At 52.7% G+C, this 16,975-nt stretch overlaps 1 protein-coding gene across 5 annotated transcripts in view; it reads left to right on the plus strand.

The window, feature by feature from the left end:
- Positions 1-16,930, plus strand: part of ZBTB16 (zinc finger and BTB domain containing 16) — a 45,955-nt gene extending 29,025 nt beyond the window's left edge. For all 5 annotated transcript variants that reach the window (XM_030464834.1, XM_030464833.1, XM_030464835.1 and 2 more), the window contains 4 exons: positions 1,093-1,179; positions 11,952-12,122; positions 13,870-14,037; positions 14,173-16,930. In XM_030464834.1, coding sequence (XP_030320694.1) covers positions 1,093-1,179; positions 11,952-12,122; positions 13,870-14,037; positions 14,173-14,402 — 656 coding nt within the window. In that variant the 3' untranslated portion in view covers positions 14,403-16,930. The remainder of the gene's footprint in view (positions 1-1,092; positions 1,180-11,951; positions 12,123-13,869; positions 14,038-14,172) is intronic.
- The last annotated feature ends 45 nt before the right edge of the window (positions 16,931-16,975 follow it).

The following is a 16,975-nucleotide window of genomic DNA, read 5'->3' on the forward strand; positions in this document are numbered from 1 at the left end:
CATGTGCAGGGCAGCCCTCTCCCCGCCACCCTCCCCCTAAAGACCCTTTTTTTGGAGTATTTGTCCCCTCTGGAGCAGCCATGTGACCCGAGCGTGCTCGGGTTGTTTTGAATGCAAACCTGACATCACGGCGAGGGCGGCGGAGAACAACATATGCACAGTAAACAGGCAGACTGTCGTATTGATTAACAGATGAGACCTCCATTATCGATCAACGCTTGGCGAGAAAATTTATCACTTTTAATTTCACTGCTGCCAAATACTTCTGCCTGCGAGCCAGCCGTTAGCAAGACAATTTAAAGGCGAAGGAATTATCTTTTTAATGCATCTCGTTGGTACCTCTGTGTCTCACCATTGCACCTTTCTGACTCTCACCTTGATGGGGGGGGGGTTTGGGGTGGGTGGGAGATGCTGCCTGGACCCCTGCGAATGGGTAGCAGGGGAATGGACCCTTGTCAGAGGCTGCTCAGTTCCTCACAACTGATGAATGAAACCAGGAAATTTCAGAGATGTGTCCACAGCTCTGCCCCAGCAGAGACGCTTTGGACGTGGTGTGTGTCACTAATCTGCTTTTATCTGGAAGTTCCTTATCTGCTGCTGGGCATGCTAGTTTTTTCTTTGCCTGTATGAGCAGCGATGTTGATAGCAATTTTTCTAAGAACTCCCCCAACAATGCATCTCTCTGCAACACCTGAAGATGCCTCAAGCTGTGTGCTCAGTTTCCCCCTTTCCACCACATCAGTGCCACCCTTGGGAAACATCAGCAGCACTGGCAAGGGGCAGGAAACGATTTGCAATTAGATCAGTTACAATGCCAATAGAACACACTGATGTTTAATGATTTATTTTATTTTAAAAAACCCAAATATTTGATTTCTTCCAAGCTAGCAGCTCTTTGCCATGCATCGTGTGATGTGCATGAGCAGGGCTGCAGGGCTGGGCACAGCTCTGCTGCTGTGGCTGTGCTGGGGGTGCAGAACACAACCTCCCCATTACCCGGGTCCTTCAGTTGTATGATGCTGGTAGCCATGACAATGTCCTCAGTGCAGGTTGAGCCCCCCTGTAACTCTCCTCTCCCCTTTCTCTCCCCAGCGGGTGCCAAGGCCCTGGTCTGCGATCAGTGTGGTGCCCAGTTCTCAAAAGAAGATGCCCTGGAGACGCACCGGCAGACGCACACCGGTACGTGCCCCCACTTCTCCCTGCCCTGAGGCATGAGGTTCAGGTTTAGGTGCCCCAGAAAGCTCCTGCCCAACGGGGAGCTCAACCCGTGGGGATTCCTGATCTTGCCTTGCCCAGATCCATGTCATGACTCTTGTTTGGTGGAGGTAAGTCTGACATGCTTTCTGCTTTGCTCTCAGCTAGAAATGGTTTTGTGCTCATGTTGGGATTTGCATCTGGTGTTTGTAAGGGAAACCTCCACAGAAGGCTGTTTATTGTGTTTGAATACTTGCTGCTGCCTTGTTTTGGCCTGTTTTTGCTGAGCTTGAGATGAGGATGATGGGAGGAGCCCCATCTGAGCATCCCTGCACCACTCTCTGGTCACCCTGGCTTTCCGAAGCCCCATGTGTTGAAATGTGCCATTTGCAGCCCCCCAGCTGATGCTGATAGTTGAGATCATGGTTTTCAGAGCATTTATTGTGATAATTGCATTGTGGCTGGAGCTTGGGGGAGGTTCCATTATTCTGCTTCGAGGTGAGTGGGTGGGTGCCGGTGTGTGCTGGGTGATGGGAGCGCACAGTGACTGTGATGTCAAGCCTGGATGCTGTCAAGCAGCTATTTAACAGAGTCTGTGGCCAAAACTGTCCCATAGAACAGCTGTTTTGCCACCAACCTTGGCACCTCTGCAGGGATTAAGGCCCTTGTGTTGCTGAAACCTAGGGGCTGGCCCACCCTGGGGCACAAAGGGGGACACAGTGACCCAGGTTCAGTTTGTCACCCCTGCCTTCAGCTGTAAACACAGTGACATGTGAAGAGGGGCTGAAATGAATTGTTTCCTCTCCCCAGAGGGCAGGCAGAGCCCTCCCTGGCACAGAAAGCATCCCTCTGCTGCCTGTGCTATAATTAACCCCATTCCCAAATAACGGCATCTCCCAGGGTGGATTTTTTTGGCCGTCCTCCTTTCACCTTCCATGACAGGTTGGTTGGCAAAAAATCAACCTCCCAGGCAGAAAAATAGCCCTTTTTGGTAGCTGGGTGAGTAGAATCTCTCAGGTGTGGCCCCAAAACCTGAGCATGGACCTAAGTAAGCACCTAAGTGTACCCACTTAAAACCTCAGGACTTAGGGGAGATGGAGCACCTGGCTTTGCTTGTCTGTGTGACCTACAGCTTGGGAGTGTTGGCAACCAGAAAAGTTTTCAGTCCTCTTTCAGCAGCACCAGCTCAGTGTTGCAGCATGGAAAACTCCTTACTCTTCCCCAAAAATGAGGAGGGCAAAAGGGACTGCGTGGAGGGGGCAACCACCAGTGTCCCTGGCTGGGGATGCTGGCACGACCGGGGCTCATGCTAATGGGGCTGATGCTAACAGGGCTCGGGCTCACCGCCGACTTTTATAAATATCAGAGGTGACTCGTCTCAAGTTCCCTCCCACGCGCCAAGGCAATTAGCACATGCCAGTGGCCCCACACGGGTTTGCTGCTGGCCGAGTTTCACGCGGGCATGCTCAGCGTCAGCTATGGAGCAAGTTTTCCTTAGCATGTCATTGGCTCTAGGATTCGTGGGGTCGGTGTGCCCCCGGCCGCTGTGCCCAGGGTGTGCAAGAGGCTCTGCCTCCCCTGCCTGCATCCCTCATGCCCCCCATCACACCAGACCAGGACACAAGTACCAGAAACGAGTTAAAACCATTATGTAACCGAAAATTGAACATCTATAAATCTCGTCTCTTCCCTCCTTTTTTTTCCTCCCCCCCCCCTTTTTTATTTTCTGCTGGGATGTTGGTACCATTTTGATTTAATAGTTGGACAAACACAAGGGTCTATTTTATTCAGAGTTTACAGGCCTCAGGGCTGTTATTCCTCCAAATTTAATAGCATTGAAATTGCGGGGTTGGCGATAATTTGCCTATCACTTTCTGCTCTCCCATTGATGTTTATTGTCAGCGGGATGGAATCTCAATCCGATTCACTTAGATAACATGTCTGTTAAACATTTAGATAATTGTGCCATCATTAACTTGTCACATTATTTTAGAGATTCAAAACAGTCATGTGGTATGAGTGGAGGTACAAAGGGAAAAAAATCCAGCACATGAGAGCAAGAAGCTGGGAGAGGAGGTGGTGGGATGTCCCCACGCCTCTCCCAAACACACACACACCTACAGGGTGATTTGTGAAGTGGTTTTATTTTTATTTTTCTAAATGCCAGAGCACTTGGCATTTTCTTGTGTAAGAGCATCCCTGAGAGCCGTTCAGTGGCTTGGGTTGGCACAGGGGATATGTGGAAGCCCGGTGGAGGGGCAACTGTGCTGGAGCTGTGTTGTCACACAGGCACACGTGAGTCTCTCTGTTCTGGGCAAATTTACATTTAATCCCATTAATTACATATTTGTCTTACCGCCTTTCTTTGGCTTCACTTTCTCTGCCTCAGAATGGTCCCCGCCTTGGAAATACCTGCTGTGATGGATGCTTGTTGTGGTGGTGGCACTTGCCACCCACAGCCACCTGCCATGTCCCTCTGGGACAACTCAGATGATGTGATCCTCACTCATCCCGCCCTATCCATGTGGTCAAGTTGGGCTTTGCCTCAGGTGCAGAGCTGGTGGTAACCTGAAAATGCAAAATGCTGGTGATGAAGGTGTCTTTGGGATGGGCACTGGAGCCAACAGAGCTGTGTGCAGGTGTGGTGTCACTTGTACAGTGTCCCCTGGAAGTGTATGGATAAGAACCTTGGAAAAAGGAGGATTTGTGGTTTGTAAATACTCATGGGGCCAAGTTTATTTGCAAGAAAGACTGAAAAAGGGGTGCCAATGGAGGGGAAGGGTGAGCATGTGTGTTCAGCTGGAGCCGGCACCTCTCTGGTGCCCTGGTTGCTCTTCCCATGCATCCTTTCTCAAAGGAAAGTGGTTTTGACAGAAGTTTATTTCCATGAAATCAAAGGCTGGGAGGGCTGTGCTTTTGTTGCAATCCTTCACCCTTTAGGAGCATCCTTCAGGGATCCCCCATCCAAGAGCTCACTGGGGGGGAGCGCATGGAGCTGGATCAGCATCACACCAACCCCTTCAGCAGGGTCTGGGGGGCTCAGCACAGAGCCCCTTTGTCTGGCAGTAATGTCCTGTGACAGCACTTGAAACCCGAGGCCAGGCGTGCATTCCTGACGCTGGGAATCTTGCGGCCTCCCTGCACGCTGCTGATTTTCCCACCTTGGCAACAGAAGCTCCCTGTGCTTCAAGGTGGGTTGGTGGGGATGTGTGGCCAGGTCAGGCTTCATGTAAGCAACCACTGTCACCAAAACCAAACCCTGTGATGGAAATGTGGTGGATCTGTGTCCCAACCCCACGGCTAATGGTCGGCCTTGGGTTTTCCTGTGCAAATACTGCTTAAAGCGCAGTGAGAAAAGCCCTGGCTAAGCTATGGAGAAATCTTTCTTGTCCTTTAATTCTAGATGAAGGGGATTAGTGTGAACATATTTAACCTCTGACCTGTGGACAAAAGCATCATCAAATTTAGTTGCCAAGTGGCTCCTATTTAGCTGAGCCCGGGCAACACCTCAACAGCTCCGGTTTTCCTCCTTCCCTGGAAAGCATTTTTGTGGAGTGCAGGGGGATGTGGCAGCCCTCCTCTGCTTGCCTTTGGGATGCTCCTGTAAGGGAAACCGGCATCACAGAGTCACTGCTGGAGCCCACCAAGGCCTCAAAACCAGATGACTCCCTAAGAGAGCAAAGCTCTGTTGGTTGGGCTGGTGCCTGGGCAGATGCTCAGCCATGGCTCTGGAGGTGCCTCCCGTCCCACTCTGCCCCTTTCTGCCCCTTGTTTAGCTCCGGACTGGGAAGGAAAAGGTGCTGGGGGACAAGCTGGGGTGGTGAGGGGCAGCCAGGGTCTGCGGCCCAGCACAGGAATGCCGAGAGGGGCCTCCCGCAGGAGCCGGTGTCCGTTTACAGTGCATCTCTCATAAACCCGGCGGCGGGGGCGAGGGCAGGGGGACCGGCCCTCCTGGTATGTGATTGATTATCTGGTATTTATGCCATTGAGGACTTTTCAGCGGCTCGGGGTCAGGGGGTCATCTCATGTGTCTTGCTGCAAATCCGCTTCCTTTTGTACAGTGCGGGCTGGGTGAGCAGACACACAAAAACAGCTTTTTCTTTTCCTTGGGAAAAAGGGGAGGGGGGCGGGCTGATGTCAATGAATTTTTTTTTCAGCCTTTCCTGAATAGTGTCCTTTTTAATTCCAAAGAACTTTTAATTAAAAGTAGCAGGAAAGTTCATCTCGGCAAGGTTTAACTTACCTTAGCAGTTACTTTTGTCCCGTAGCACCCTCAGCTCCCCGCACTACCAAAAGAAACTCCGTGCAAAACAGGGGAGACATCACTCCTGGTGCCCTTCCACATCCCCCAGGTTTCCCCAAGGGCCTTTCATCTTTTCTCCTTCTTTTTTAATGATGAGGGTGCAGGAATAATAAGGGAATGCTGTGTATCCTGCCTTTGTGCCTGGCGGCAGCCATCAGCTCCACTAGCCACAGTTGGCCAGAAAGATGGTTGTGTGGGCTCGGGTATGGACCAGGGCTCCTGGGGAATGCCAGGGTGGTGCCACTACAGCCAGGAAAGATCCAGGAACTGGAAATGGGCAGGTGCTGCTCTGTGCCAGGCATGGTGGTGGCTGTGGTGATGCAAGCTCAGGGGCAGCATGGAGGGCAGGACATAACACTGGCTGGGGTCATCATCTGCTGTCCCCTAAAAGCCTCCTACCAGTGAAAAGTGTGCACCCACGGTGATGGGCTGGTTGTGAAACTCTTGTGGTTGGAGAATCTTTTTCAAAAGGGATCCAGGGGTGGCTCTGTGTTGACAAAAAATGCTGCTGAGAGCTTCATTTCCCTGCTAGAGCTCTTTGTTTAATGATGGAGCAGTTTGTAGTGCATTAATTTTACCATTACAGGGAAAGCAAGGGGGAAAAGGATGAGAGGGGTTCTGAGGATGGATATTTCCAAGGTTCTCCAGGATAGAGACCACTGGGCCATGCACCAAGAGGAGGTGCTGCACATTGATACCCAGATATATAAAGGGATTCAGGCATTTTGGACAAATTGTGTTTGTTTTTCTGGGCAGAAGGGCAGCTTTTTCTTTTGTACTGGTACAGACTAAAGGAACTGAACACCAGACTTCGCTGAGAGTGACTGGGAGCAAGGTAGTTTAGATGCACAGGGCGGGTTTGGTGATGCCAAAGCCTGGGGACTGTGTCTGGGCATGGCAGCATGTGACAGCTGGGGACAAGGGCTGGGGCAGAAGATGCTTGGGGGACAGCCCATCCCCTGTATCCCTGCCCCTCCCATGGGAGCACCCCTGGGCATACAGTCAGGGCTCGGTGACCCTGTCAGGGGACAGGGACACACTGTGGTGCCCCTCGGCAGCTGATCACCCCTAGTCTGCAGCCTGGGGTGACAGTAGGTTTTACTGGGCCCGGCTTCGTCCATGATTGACGCAAAGCCAGTCTATAAATAAAGTCTGTCTCTCCTCTCATAAAGACTTTGCGGTTTAGTTTGCTTTCAAGGTCAAGATCAGACCTTTCTAAATAAACACATATCAAAGGATCATTAGCAGAGCAGCACTGTTAAATTGAGATATTAACTTCTGTCAGCCGTGCATTTCCTTTTTGTTCTGTAACTCATGACTGCGGCGGGTTTTTATTATTTTGGCCCTAGGCGGTAGCATCTGGCTTCTGTAGAGACTGTAAAAATTAAAAAGCAACACAAATCATTGCGAGAGAAAAGCAGTAAATTCAATGATAAGAATTTAAAATTAAAATGTTTCGTTGCTTTTATATTCTGAGAAACATGAAACGAATGAGTTGTGTGCCTGTTGCCATAAAGCCACTGTCTCTCCTAATAGTTGTCAGGCTCACTCCCTCCCTGCTCACTCTCCCCCATAATCGTCCTTGCCTGGGTAACCGCGTAAGAGCGTGGTGATGGTGACAGTGATTCTGGGTGGTGGGGAGGGGGCAAGGTGAGCCTGGGGGAAGCCAAGAGCCCCCCCATAGTGTGGTGAGGAAAGGATGTGCCTAAACTGCCACGCTCAAAGGCAGCAGGAGGGGTCGAACAGGGAGGGTGTGACTAATGTGCTGGGTCACTAGGATACAGGACCACATTGTCCCCCACCTCCAGATGGCCCCCAGAATAAATCACCCCAGCAGGCGTGAGCTGCTCGTGCCAGGGCCATGGCTTCCAGCATCCCCCTGTGCCCATCCTGCCCCAGGAGAGCAGGACCGCAGCTGGGTCGATGCAGAACCAGGAGGAGAAATAAAGCGTTTCAGTTTGGGGGTTGTTTTTTTTTTCTAACCCCCTGTGCTCACAAGGTGATGTACTGCTGCAAACTGCCCAGCCCTCTCACCCCATCCAGCACCTGACCAGCAGAGCAGACAGTAGCGCCTGCTGCTGCTTTCTTAGGAATTAATTTCCCATAGTTGGTTAAAGTTGGGAAGAAAGCTGTGCTATTTCCAAGTAAATAATAATAATTTTAAAATGCCCTCTTGGGAGAAGTTGCTTTCCATAAAGATGTTAATTAGCACAAAGCCAAAGCTATGCAGTCCAGAGACAGCCTTGGAAACCGGGATGATTCAGTGACTCCAGCACAAAATGTGAACGTCTCCTGTGTTTATCATCCAGGGTTGTTCCTTGGGGTTATAATGTCCCTTGTCACCAAAGGCTTCCCTGCAGCTTTGTCCTAGCCAGACTGGCAGTTTCACTCTTTGGCACGTGCATGACATCACAGATGATGTCAAATATAGGGAGGCTGAAGGAGGAGTTGGGCTTGTTGAAGACCCTGAGTTTGCAGGACAGTAGTTGAAAACCCTGAGTCTGCAGGACAGTAGGTGAGGATCTGGGGGTTTTTTGGGGCCCCCTTGACATCCTCCTGTCTGTAACCCTAAAGCCAACCCATTACTTTTGCTGATGCTGCTGCCCTGCCTGGGAAGAGATCCCTCCTTTCTGAGTCTGGTCACCATGCTCTCAGGACAGGGAAAAGATGGCAGTTCTGGGAAGAGGACTCGGGGAGGGATGGATTGCTTTGCATTTCCTTCCGTTGGCTCCATATGCCTGAGCTCCACTGAGGATGCTCCATGGTGGCATTGGTCCCCTTTGGTTCCCCCTCCCCTGCAGCTGCAGCATCCCTGGGTCATGCCAGTGGTGTGGGCTCAGCACTGTGGCCATGGGGCTCGGGGGCCTGGCAGGAGCATGCACGTGTGTGTGGGTGAAACTTGAAGTCAAATGTCTGAAAGTCAGATCCCTTTTTAGTATGAATTTGCTGTATCTCATTCTGAGCACTAATTCCAATTTAATTGCAAGTGGCCTGAAGCCTCTTCAATAGGAGTAACAAATGGTTTGATTTTGTAAACTTCATCAGACTGCATTTTAAATGCGACACACTAGCCCGGCTCGAATGCCAATGAAGCACTGAAGTAGCTCTCTGTTTACTAATTATCCGTTTTTACTTCAAGCCACGCTGGCTGGCTTGTCTGATTAAATCGGATTTGTGGGATAGAGAACAGCTAGCAGAGTTTTCTCTATAGTAAACGAGATTGAAACTATGGGCCGCCTGGCTGCACACTGTAAATTATATTTCCTTTTAAAGGGGACGTGTCGCCTTTCTCCCGCCAGCTCACCTCCCTCATCCTAAACCCCGTGGCTCCTATCCGGGGGGAGGGCACCAGCCCGGCCCCCTCCCTACCTGCTGTCACGCCCATTTTATGGGAATTCCTCAGTAGATGCTGCCATGATTCCCAGACAGGGCAGCAAGGCCCCAAATGTCCCTGTGACATCTTGCTGGTCTTTGCATCCTGGCCATGGTGGATTGGCAGGAATCAGCCTGAGAGTTGGGCTGTGCAACCCCAGGCCTGAGATTTTTTTCTCCCTGGAGCAAGCATCCATCCCCTGCAAACCTGATGTCAGACCCACTGATATCTAAAGCCGCCTCCCACGATGCAGCTCTCCCAAACCCACCCTGCCCTGGCTGCTGCCTCCAGACCCCTTTGTCACCACACCACTGGTGACATCTGCCACCAAACTGCACCAGGACACACCAAACCAGGGCGGATGGGCGAAGGTGGCCACCACACAGGGCTGCACTTAAAACTCCCCCCCAGTTGCTAAGACTTTTAATTCCATGAGCTTGACCTATGCTGCCCCTCCCTCTGTATCTATCTTTGTGCCTGGGGGCTTTTTATATTTTAATTTGCTTTTGAATGTCCTGCAAAATTAATGGTGTGCTCGGGGCCATTGTGCGGCGTACAGTAGAGGGAAGGGCTAGCAGCGCCCGCCGCGAGCCGCTGTGTTGCCCAGGGAATGAATTGCTCGCCCGCCTTCGCCCCTCTTAATTGTTGACAGTAAAAAGCATTTAAATGCTGCTTAATTTGTAATCATCTTCCCGCAAAAAGGGGAGAAACCATTAAAGTGTCAGGGAAATGAATAAATCCGTCTCTTGCTGCTTTGGGGCGGCAGCATTGCTTGATCAGGGGTGATTTTTCTTCTGATGGTTGAGGGCTGGCTCAGGGCTGCTCCGACTGGGGTCCCAGGGATGTTCTCGGGTGGGAGCACTTGGATGCTCTCCAGTCCTGGCATTGTCTGGTGTGGCTCTGCTTGCCAAAGCCTGGCTATGGAAGGGACTGCCATGACCCCAGGCTCTCTCTCTTGAGCTTTCGCATCCTCTCACCAAGGATGGAATGTTGCTGCACCTGCAGCTTAAAAAAACTGCCCATAGGAGCTGGGGACAGTGACACTTGCTGCCAGAGAACCACGCTGGTGGTGCTGGGGCTGGGTCTTCCTGTCTGGGTGCTGGAATGCAGGGCCAGCTCCTGCATCTGCCGTACCGGGCTGGCATCAGCCTTGGCACCCTGCTGGTGCTCTGCTCTTGGAGAGCAGTGAGTGCCGGTGCAGTGACAGTTTATGGTGGCCTCCACCTCGGCAGTGTGTGTTTATTTGCAGATGGATGACCTAAAAAAAATGGCTAAAATTTAAAAATGCCTTTTGCAGGGGATGCCCAGCCCTAGGGCATCGTCCCCTGGCCTGGCGGGTGCGTCCCCCCGTGCATGCACGAGGCTGCTGGTCCCATCGCCAACGCTGCCGGTGTCAGCCCAGGTTTTTTTCAAGCGGGGGCCAATTAGTTTCACAAATGAGGTCCCTACGGTGCCAGGGAGGATTTGTTACGGCCCCGCGCGCCGGCCCGGCGGCATTGTCCTGCCCTCCGCCCCCGCAGGAGCCCATTGTCCCCAGCCCCAGCGGGGGCTGCTGGCGGCAGATTTATCGAGGCCGGCGTCCCGCCGGCCGGGGCCTCCGCTCCGCAGCTGGCCGCGGCGCTGGGGGCTCAGCCCCGGGGACCTTTGACCCGTCCTGCTGTCACCGCCGGGGCCGCGGGGCCGCATACCTCTCGGGATTTGCTTTGCACGGCCCGTTCGAGGTTTTTTTTTTATGATTATTTTTTGTCTTGGTAGCGTTTTGTCTACAGCTGCGTGGGGGGCACACAAGCCAGCACCCCCCGGGATAAATCCCTATGGAGGGAGAAAGGCAGCTCCTGTGCGGGGCCGCCTTGCTTGCTTCCTTTATTACCATTTCACTTGGGATTTTGGGGATTTAGGAGTGTTTCAGGGCAGCCTGCTGCGTGCTGTACCAAGGCTGGGTCTGAGCATCCCTCCTGGTGGCTCTTGCTGCATCCTGGAGCCATGGGTCAGGGTTGGCTACGGCATGCCACCACGCTGGGGTGGGTGATGGCATGATGCTCTCCAGGATGTCCATTGCATGGCTGTCCCCAGGCTGGAGGTCAGGGCTGGTCAGGAGGATGCCCCCAGCATCCTGCTCCAGGAGTATTGATAGCTGCTGCCTGCCCACACACCAGGCAGGGACACAATGCTGGCATGGCCATGGTGAGTGCTGCTGCCTGCTGGTTTCATGCCCCCATGATGTGGTGGTCCTGGTGGGCTCCCCTCTGGCAGGGTCACTGGGCCCCCTAGGGCTGGTTTTGGCAGTCCCCACCCCTGTGGTGTTCCTAAAGGTGGCGCAGCTCCGTTCGTTACCTGGAACATCTTGCTGCTGCTAATGAATTGCTAATACAATTTTCTAGATAATTTTATTTCCCTAGTCCTCACATTTTACTGTCTGCAAAAAGCGAGTATTTATTTGCTTAATCTCCCTGAGTAATACAATTTGCACTGACTCATAGGTTTGGAACAATCAGCTATGCATAAACGAAAACAAATTGTTTAATAACACCAGGGTCTGATATTTGTGTATGAGTGTCAGGTGCTTTTTCCTGTGCTTGCTGTTGTGGCAGCGTGGCCGGTTTGGCACCCATGGCCACAGAATGGAGGTTGTGCTTGCATAGGGGCTTGGGACCACACGCAGGGGAGCAGTGGGCATGTCACCCTCTTGCTCCCCAGTCCCTGCTCCCTGGGGGTGGCTTTGTGGGGTGTTTTGGCACAAGCCCAGAGCTCAGCAGCTCCCACAGGTGCCAGGGGTTGAGGTGATGGCCCCACAGCTGCCCTATGTTTGGGCATCAAAGGGTGGGGGCTCCCAGCTGCCTCCAAGGCAATAAAATCCCCCTCCCATCTTCAGGCATTCCCTGGTGGGGCTGGGGATTGTGGGGCTGGAGAGGCCAAGGTCCCAGCACTGGGACCCCACAGCATCCAGAGCTCCACAGCTCTTGGAGTCCCCCCCAGAACATCCCTGCAGCTGGGTGGGAGTGGGGACCCCTGGAGCTCCTTGTCGGGTCAGTGGGCTGGGGGTGCTGGGCTGTGCCTCACTTGAGTCTCTCCCTCTGGCAGGTACAGACATGGCAGTGTTCTGCCTGCTGTGCGGGAAGCGGTTCCAGACACAGAGTGCCCTGCAGCAGCACATGGAGGTGCATGCCGGAGTGCGCAGCTACATCTGCAGCGAATGCAACCGCACCTTCCCCAGCCACACCGCACTCAAGAGGCACCTCCGCTCCCACACAGGTACCATAGCGCTGCGTGCTCAGGGCTGGGGGGTTCAGGCAGGCTTCTGCCCCCCTTGTTAAAAAAAAGAGGTGAAATAGTCTTGAAAATATCAAGGTGGCTGCGGTTGAGGCTGTTTGGAGTTAAAAAATGAAATGGAAAGAAAAGCCACCTGTAATAAGTTGATCCGGTAAAGGTGACACGTGGCCCCCTGGGGGACGTGCGATCTTGCCCGCCCGGCTTACAGCAGGAGGTGCACATCGCCAGCCAGGGCTTGGTCCTGATGGGATTAGGGTGACCTGCGCTATGTGTAGCTAGGGCTTCAGTGCTATGGCACACCAGGACAGCCAGGCTATGACCACTTGCTCTGTCCTCAGAGCACCCGTACCGTGTCCTCAGCTTCTCCGCCAGCATCCCTGGGTGGGACCAGGGGAGAGGTCCCGGCTGTCACCATCCCTGGGGTCCAGTTGCCAAACCCCCCAGTGCAGCAGAAAGCAAATCCTGTCAGGGACAAGCAGGGGGCTCCGCAGCCCCACCAAGCATCACAGCCCCTCCCCGGGTGAAGCTTTCCTCTGCCATCCACTGACCCCAGGGCTGGGGAGTGGTAGCCAACAGACCCCCACCTGTGCCTGGGTTCGGAGTGCTGGCGTGGGAATGGGAATCGCGTGCTGGCACTAAGCACGTTAGCACTGGGCGCTGGAGCCGTTTATAGCCGGTAATCCGGTGACCTGGGCTGCGGGTCAGGGCTGCGCATGTCCTGCCCCACCCTCCTGACTGTGGAAAACCACCCAGGATCACTGGCGGTTAATCGTACTGCCTGGTTTCACCCCAGAGGCAGGATGCACACACATCCCCCAACCCCTGGTTGCATGAGGCTTCTCCTAAAAATGGAGCACATGGGAATACCAGGTGCTTCCTGCTGCCTAAGCCTGTGGAATCAGAACCCATGGTGATAATTTGAAACTGGGGAGGTGAAAGGCAGGTTGGCATGGTCTGCCTTGGCTTTCAAGGGGGGAAAAGGCATTCTGAACATGCCTTCATCCTCCAGCAGCCACGGTGGGGGCTGCAAGTCTCAGTTGCGGCACATGGGGAGAGTAAAATATCATTGTAGAGAGGAAGTGAAAGCACAGGCATGTGAGTATATAACAAGAAGGACAATTTATGCCCAGGCACGAGTGCAGTTTGACACAGGGATAATGAAAAAACGTAGGTCATTGTGGATGACTTAAGCCTTCACAGCTGAAGAAAATGTATGAAATGCAGGGAACATTACACGCTTGGCAGCTCCGCACATCTGCAGCAGGACAAGTGAAATACAGTTGGCCATTCTTTACCATAAACTGTGCTTGTAGGATATGCAGCACAGAGAAATTGTAATTACAGTGACAAGACAAATCAGTAATATTTAAATATTCATGAACAAAGTCTCGGACGATCAATCTATCTTTATTGTCCTTGCCTTCGCGGCTGTAATAAATAAGTAGCTGGAGCCCTCACCTTTCCTTCAAATCCTTCTGCCTTTGGTGCCAAACCGGAGTTCATTTATCAGCTGTCCAGTCTGGAGCCATCTGGGGCTCGGTCTGTATCAGTGATGCCAGGGGAGAGCCCTGGGAAGGGGTGGCAGGGGGGTCACCCTGCTGTGGGCCTGAGCGTCTGTGGGGACTGCAGTGCTGGGATGACTGGGATGCTCTGTTCCCATCGTCACTGGTGCTGGGCCAGGGGCTGTTTTTGTGGAGATTTGGTGGCTCTGACCTGTGTGTGCTTGCAGGCGACCACCCCTATGAGTGCGAGTTCTGTGGCAGCTGCTTCCGTGACGAGAGCACGCTCAAGGGCCACAAGCGCATCCACACTGGTGAGAAGCCCTACGAGTGCAATGGCTGTGGCAAAAAGTTCAGCCTCAAGCACCAGCTGGAGACCCACTACCGGGTTCACACAGGTACGTGCTGGGGGGGGGGTCTCTGGTGGTCCCAACCCTTCCCCTGTCTGTGGGATTGGCAGGGAGATGAGTTTTTCTGATTGCCAGCCATAGCAGCACCAATGCCGGGTGGTTAATCATCATCATCTCCCACAGGCGAGAAGCCCTTCGAGTGCAAGCTGTGCCACCAGCGCTCCCGGGACTACTCGGCCATGATCAAACACCTCCGGACCCACAATGGTGCTTCCCCCTACCAGTGCACCATCTGCCTGGAGTACTGCCCCAGCCTCTCTGCCATGCAGAAGCACATGAAGGGCCACAAGCCGGAGGAGATCCCCACCGACTGGCGGATAGAGAAGACCTATCTCTACCTCTGCTATGTCTGAGGGAGGAGGCACAGGGGTGGCAGAGCCAAGCGCCAGAGGACTGGGCAAAAAAAAACAAACCCACCACTCAACCCGCAGCGTCCACCGCCTTATTTGTTTGCGGTTCTCGTTCGTTGCTTCTTGCTGGAAGGATCCCATGGCTCATCCTGGGGCTCAGGACACCCCAGTCCCTTCTCCAGCCCCACACGCCCCTCCCCTCTGCCCTCACTCCCTTGTTGTGGGCAGCTCTCTCTCCCCTGCGCCGCACACAGAACAGCACGTGGAAAGGACGTGCTTCCCCGAGGGTGTGCTTGGGGGTGGCCACCATCTCTGGTGTTCTCTGTCACCTCTTAGGCCCCACCATGATGCCCTCCATGGGGGCTCAGCCCCCATTTTGGGGGGCTTCCACCCTCCTGGAAAGCAGCATCGCAGGTGGGAGAGGCACCCAGGGAACCAACCAGGGGCATTGCTGGGGTTGCTGGCTGGAAGAGGGGGTTTGGGGAAGGCAGCTGGGGGCCAGGTGGGCATAAGGGGGCACTCTGAGGTGCCACCTTCCCCAACCTCTATGCATTTCCTTCCTCTCTGCCTTCCCAGGGGTGAGGGTGAAACCCCTGGGGGGAGACGTGGCCATTTTGGTGATGCATGGTTGGTGCCAGAGCTCCCAATTCCCCGGGGGGGATCCATGGTCTTCTGGTTGTTTGTGGCAGCAGAAGATGCCAAGCCTGGATTTTTGCTCAGCCCCTGAGTGAGAGGTGCCCAGTGGCAGGTGGCTTCACTTGCCAGTTGTTTTGGTTTTTGGGTTTTTTTGCTTTTCATTTGTTGAGGGGTTTTTTTAACTTTCTTTTGGAATATTTCCGCATTTAGCACATTTTACTTGAAATTACCTCGTTTTTTTGTGACCTCATGAGCTTTTATTGATTTGGGGGCGTGCAGAGGGCCGGCGTGGCAGCCTTGTCCCTGCTGGCCTCCCATTGTGCATTATCCTTTACCAAAACTGGTATTTTTTGCCTGGCCCCATGGGGCCAGGGGCATAAGTTCTGAAGCTACCTCTTGTGTTTGTTTTTGTTGTGTTTTTCCTCTTGCAGGGGCGGCCTCCACTGTTGCTATCCTCTGCGGTGCCCGTGGCTTGCTATTTTTTTTTTTTTTTTTTTTTGTCATTTTGCTGCATTTGGTTGAAAAGTGTTGGGGGGAAAGAGTTGGGGGTCTTGGGACACTGCTTGGATGTGGGTCAGAGGATGCTGACCACCCCCTTGGCTGGGTCTGGGGGTCCTGGCACAGCCTGTCCCACTGCTGCCAGTGCCAAGCAGGGATGTGGATGCAGCGTCCTCCAGTGCAACCCGGTCCAGTTTCGCACACGTGTGTGTGGTGTGCATGTGTGTGTGTGTGCGTGTGTGAGTGCGCGCCCCTTGCTGCTCCGCACAAGTTGTACAATCTGGGATGTGGCTGTGGAGAATGGCTTGTTTAATTGTTGTGCCTAAGGAGGAAAAAAAAAAAAAGGGAAAAAAAAAAAAAGGAAAAAAAATTTAAAAAACCATAAAACTTTTTTTTGACATGGAAAGTTGCTGCAATTTCTGGCACACGCACACGGTGGCTGCCAGCCGTGGAGCACGTAGCCAAGCTCATGTGGCTTTTTTTGCTTTAACCTCCTGTCCCCCCCGTGGTGGTGCCGGGAGCAATGCTGGTGCTGCACATCCCCGCAGCCCTTGGCCGTGGCGCAGCCCTGCCGCCCCGCCATATATATATATATATATATATATTATATATATGTGTATGCTCGCCGTGAGGACCAAGCGCCTGGTGGGGCGCCGGGCCCCTCTTCCCGCCTCGTGTCGGTGTCGTGAGCACCCGCCCGCCGTCCCCTCGCTCTGTGTTGCCGCTCGTGGTTCGGGTCTGTTGCTGTCCTCGTTCCGTCTACCTCAGCACCTCCTGGAAGGTGCCCACGTTCCCCCTCGGCTTCTCAGAGTATCTGTTGGCTCCTATTTTATTTTAATTTTGTTGGGTTTTGGTTTTGTTTTGGGTTTTTTGTATGATTTCCTGTCTCCCCTCGCCCTTTGCTTCCTTGCAGTTCTGCTTGCGAGTCCTCTCTGTCCTCTAGCCACAGATGCCGTTAGATAAAAGTTACCTGAAAAAAAAAAAAAAAAGAAAAAAAGAAAAAAAAAACCAAAAAACAAAACAAACAAAAAAAACCAACCCCAGTTGTGGTGTCTCCTAGTTGCAGCTCTCCACATCTGCCTTTGTCCTGTGTAGATTCAGATACATTTCTTTGTAAGAATTCTGTGTTTCTGAAAGATTTAAAAAAAAAAAAAAAAAAATATACTGCTGCAGGTTTTTTCTCTCCATGTGTCACTAAGTGAAGTTTGTGCCTTCTATAGCAAAGAGAATATTTTTTACATCCTACTAACGGTAGATTTTTTTGTAGTGAACATTTTTTGTATTTTTATTTATAAGTCTCATAAGGAAAATAGCAATGTTCAGTTGTATACCTTGAATCTGCAGTTAGAAAACAAACAAACAAAAAACAACCAATAAAGTTAATTCCGTTGTCTCGGCCTGCTGTCTCCCATTCCTGTGCCTGCTGTGAAGAGGAGGAGGAG

This window comes from Calypte anna, chromosome 24 (genome assembly GCF_003957555.1).
Source record: "Calypte anna isolate BGI_N300 chromosome 24, bCalAnn1_v1.p, whole genome shotgun sequence".
Classification (NCBI taxonomy): domain Eukaryota; kingdom Metazoa; phylum Chordata; class Aves; order Apodiformes; family Trochilidae; genus Calypte; species Calypte anna.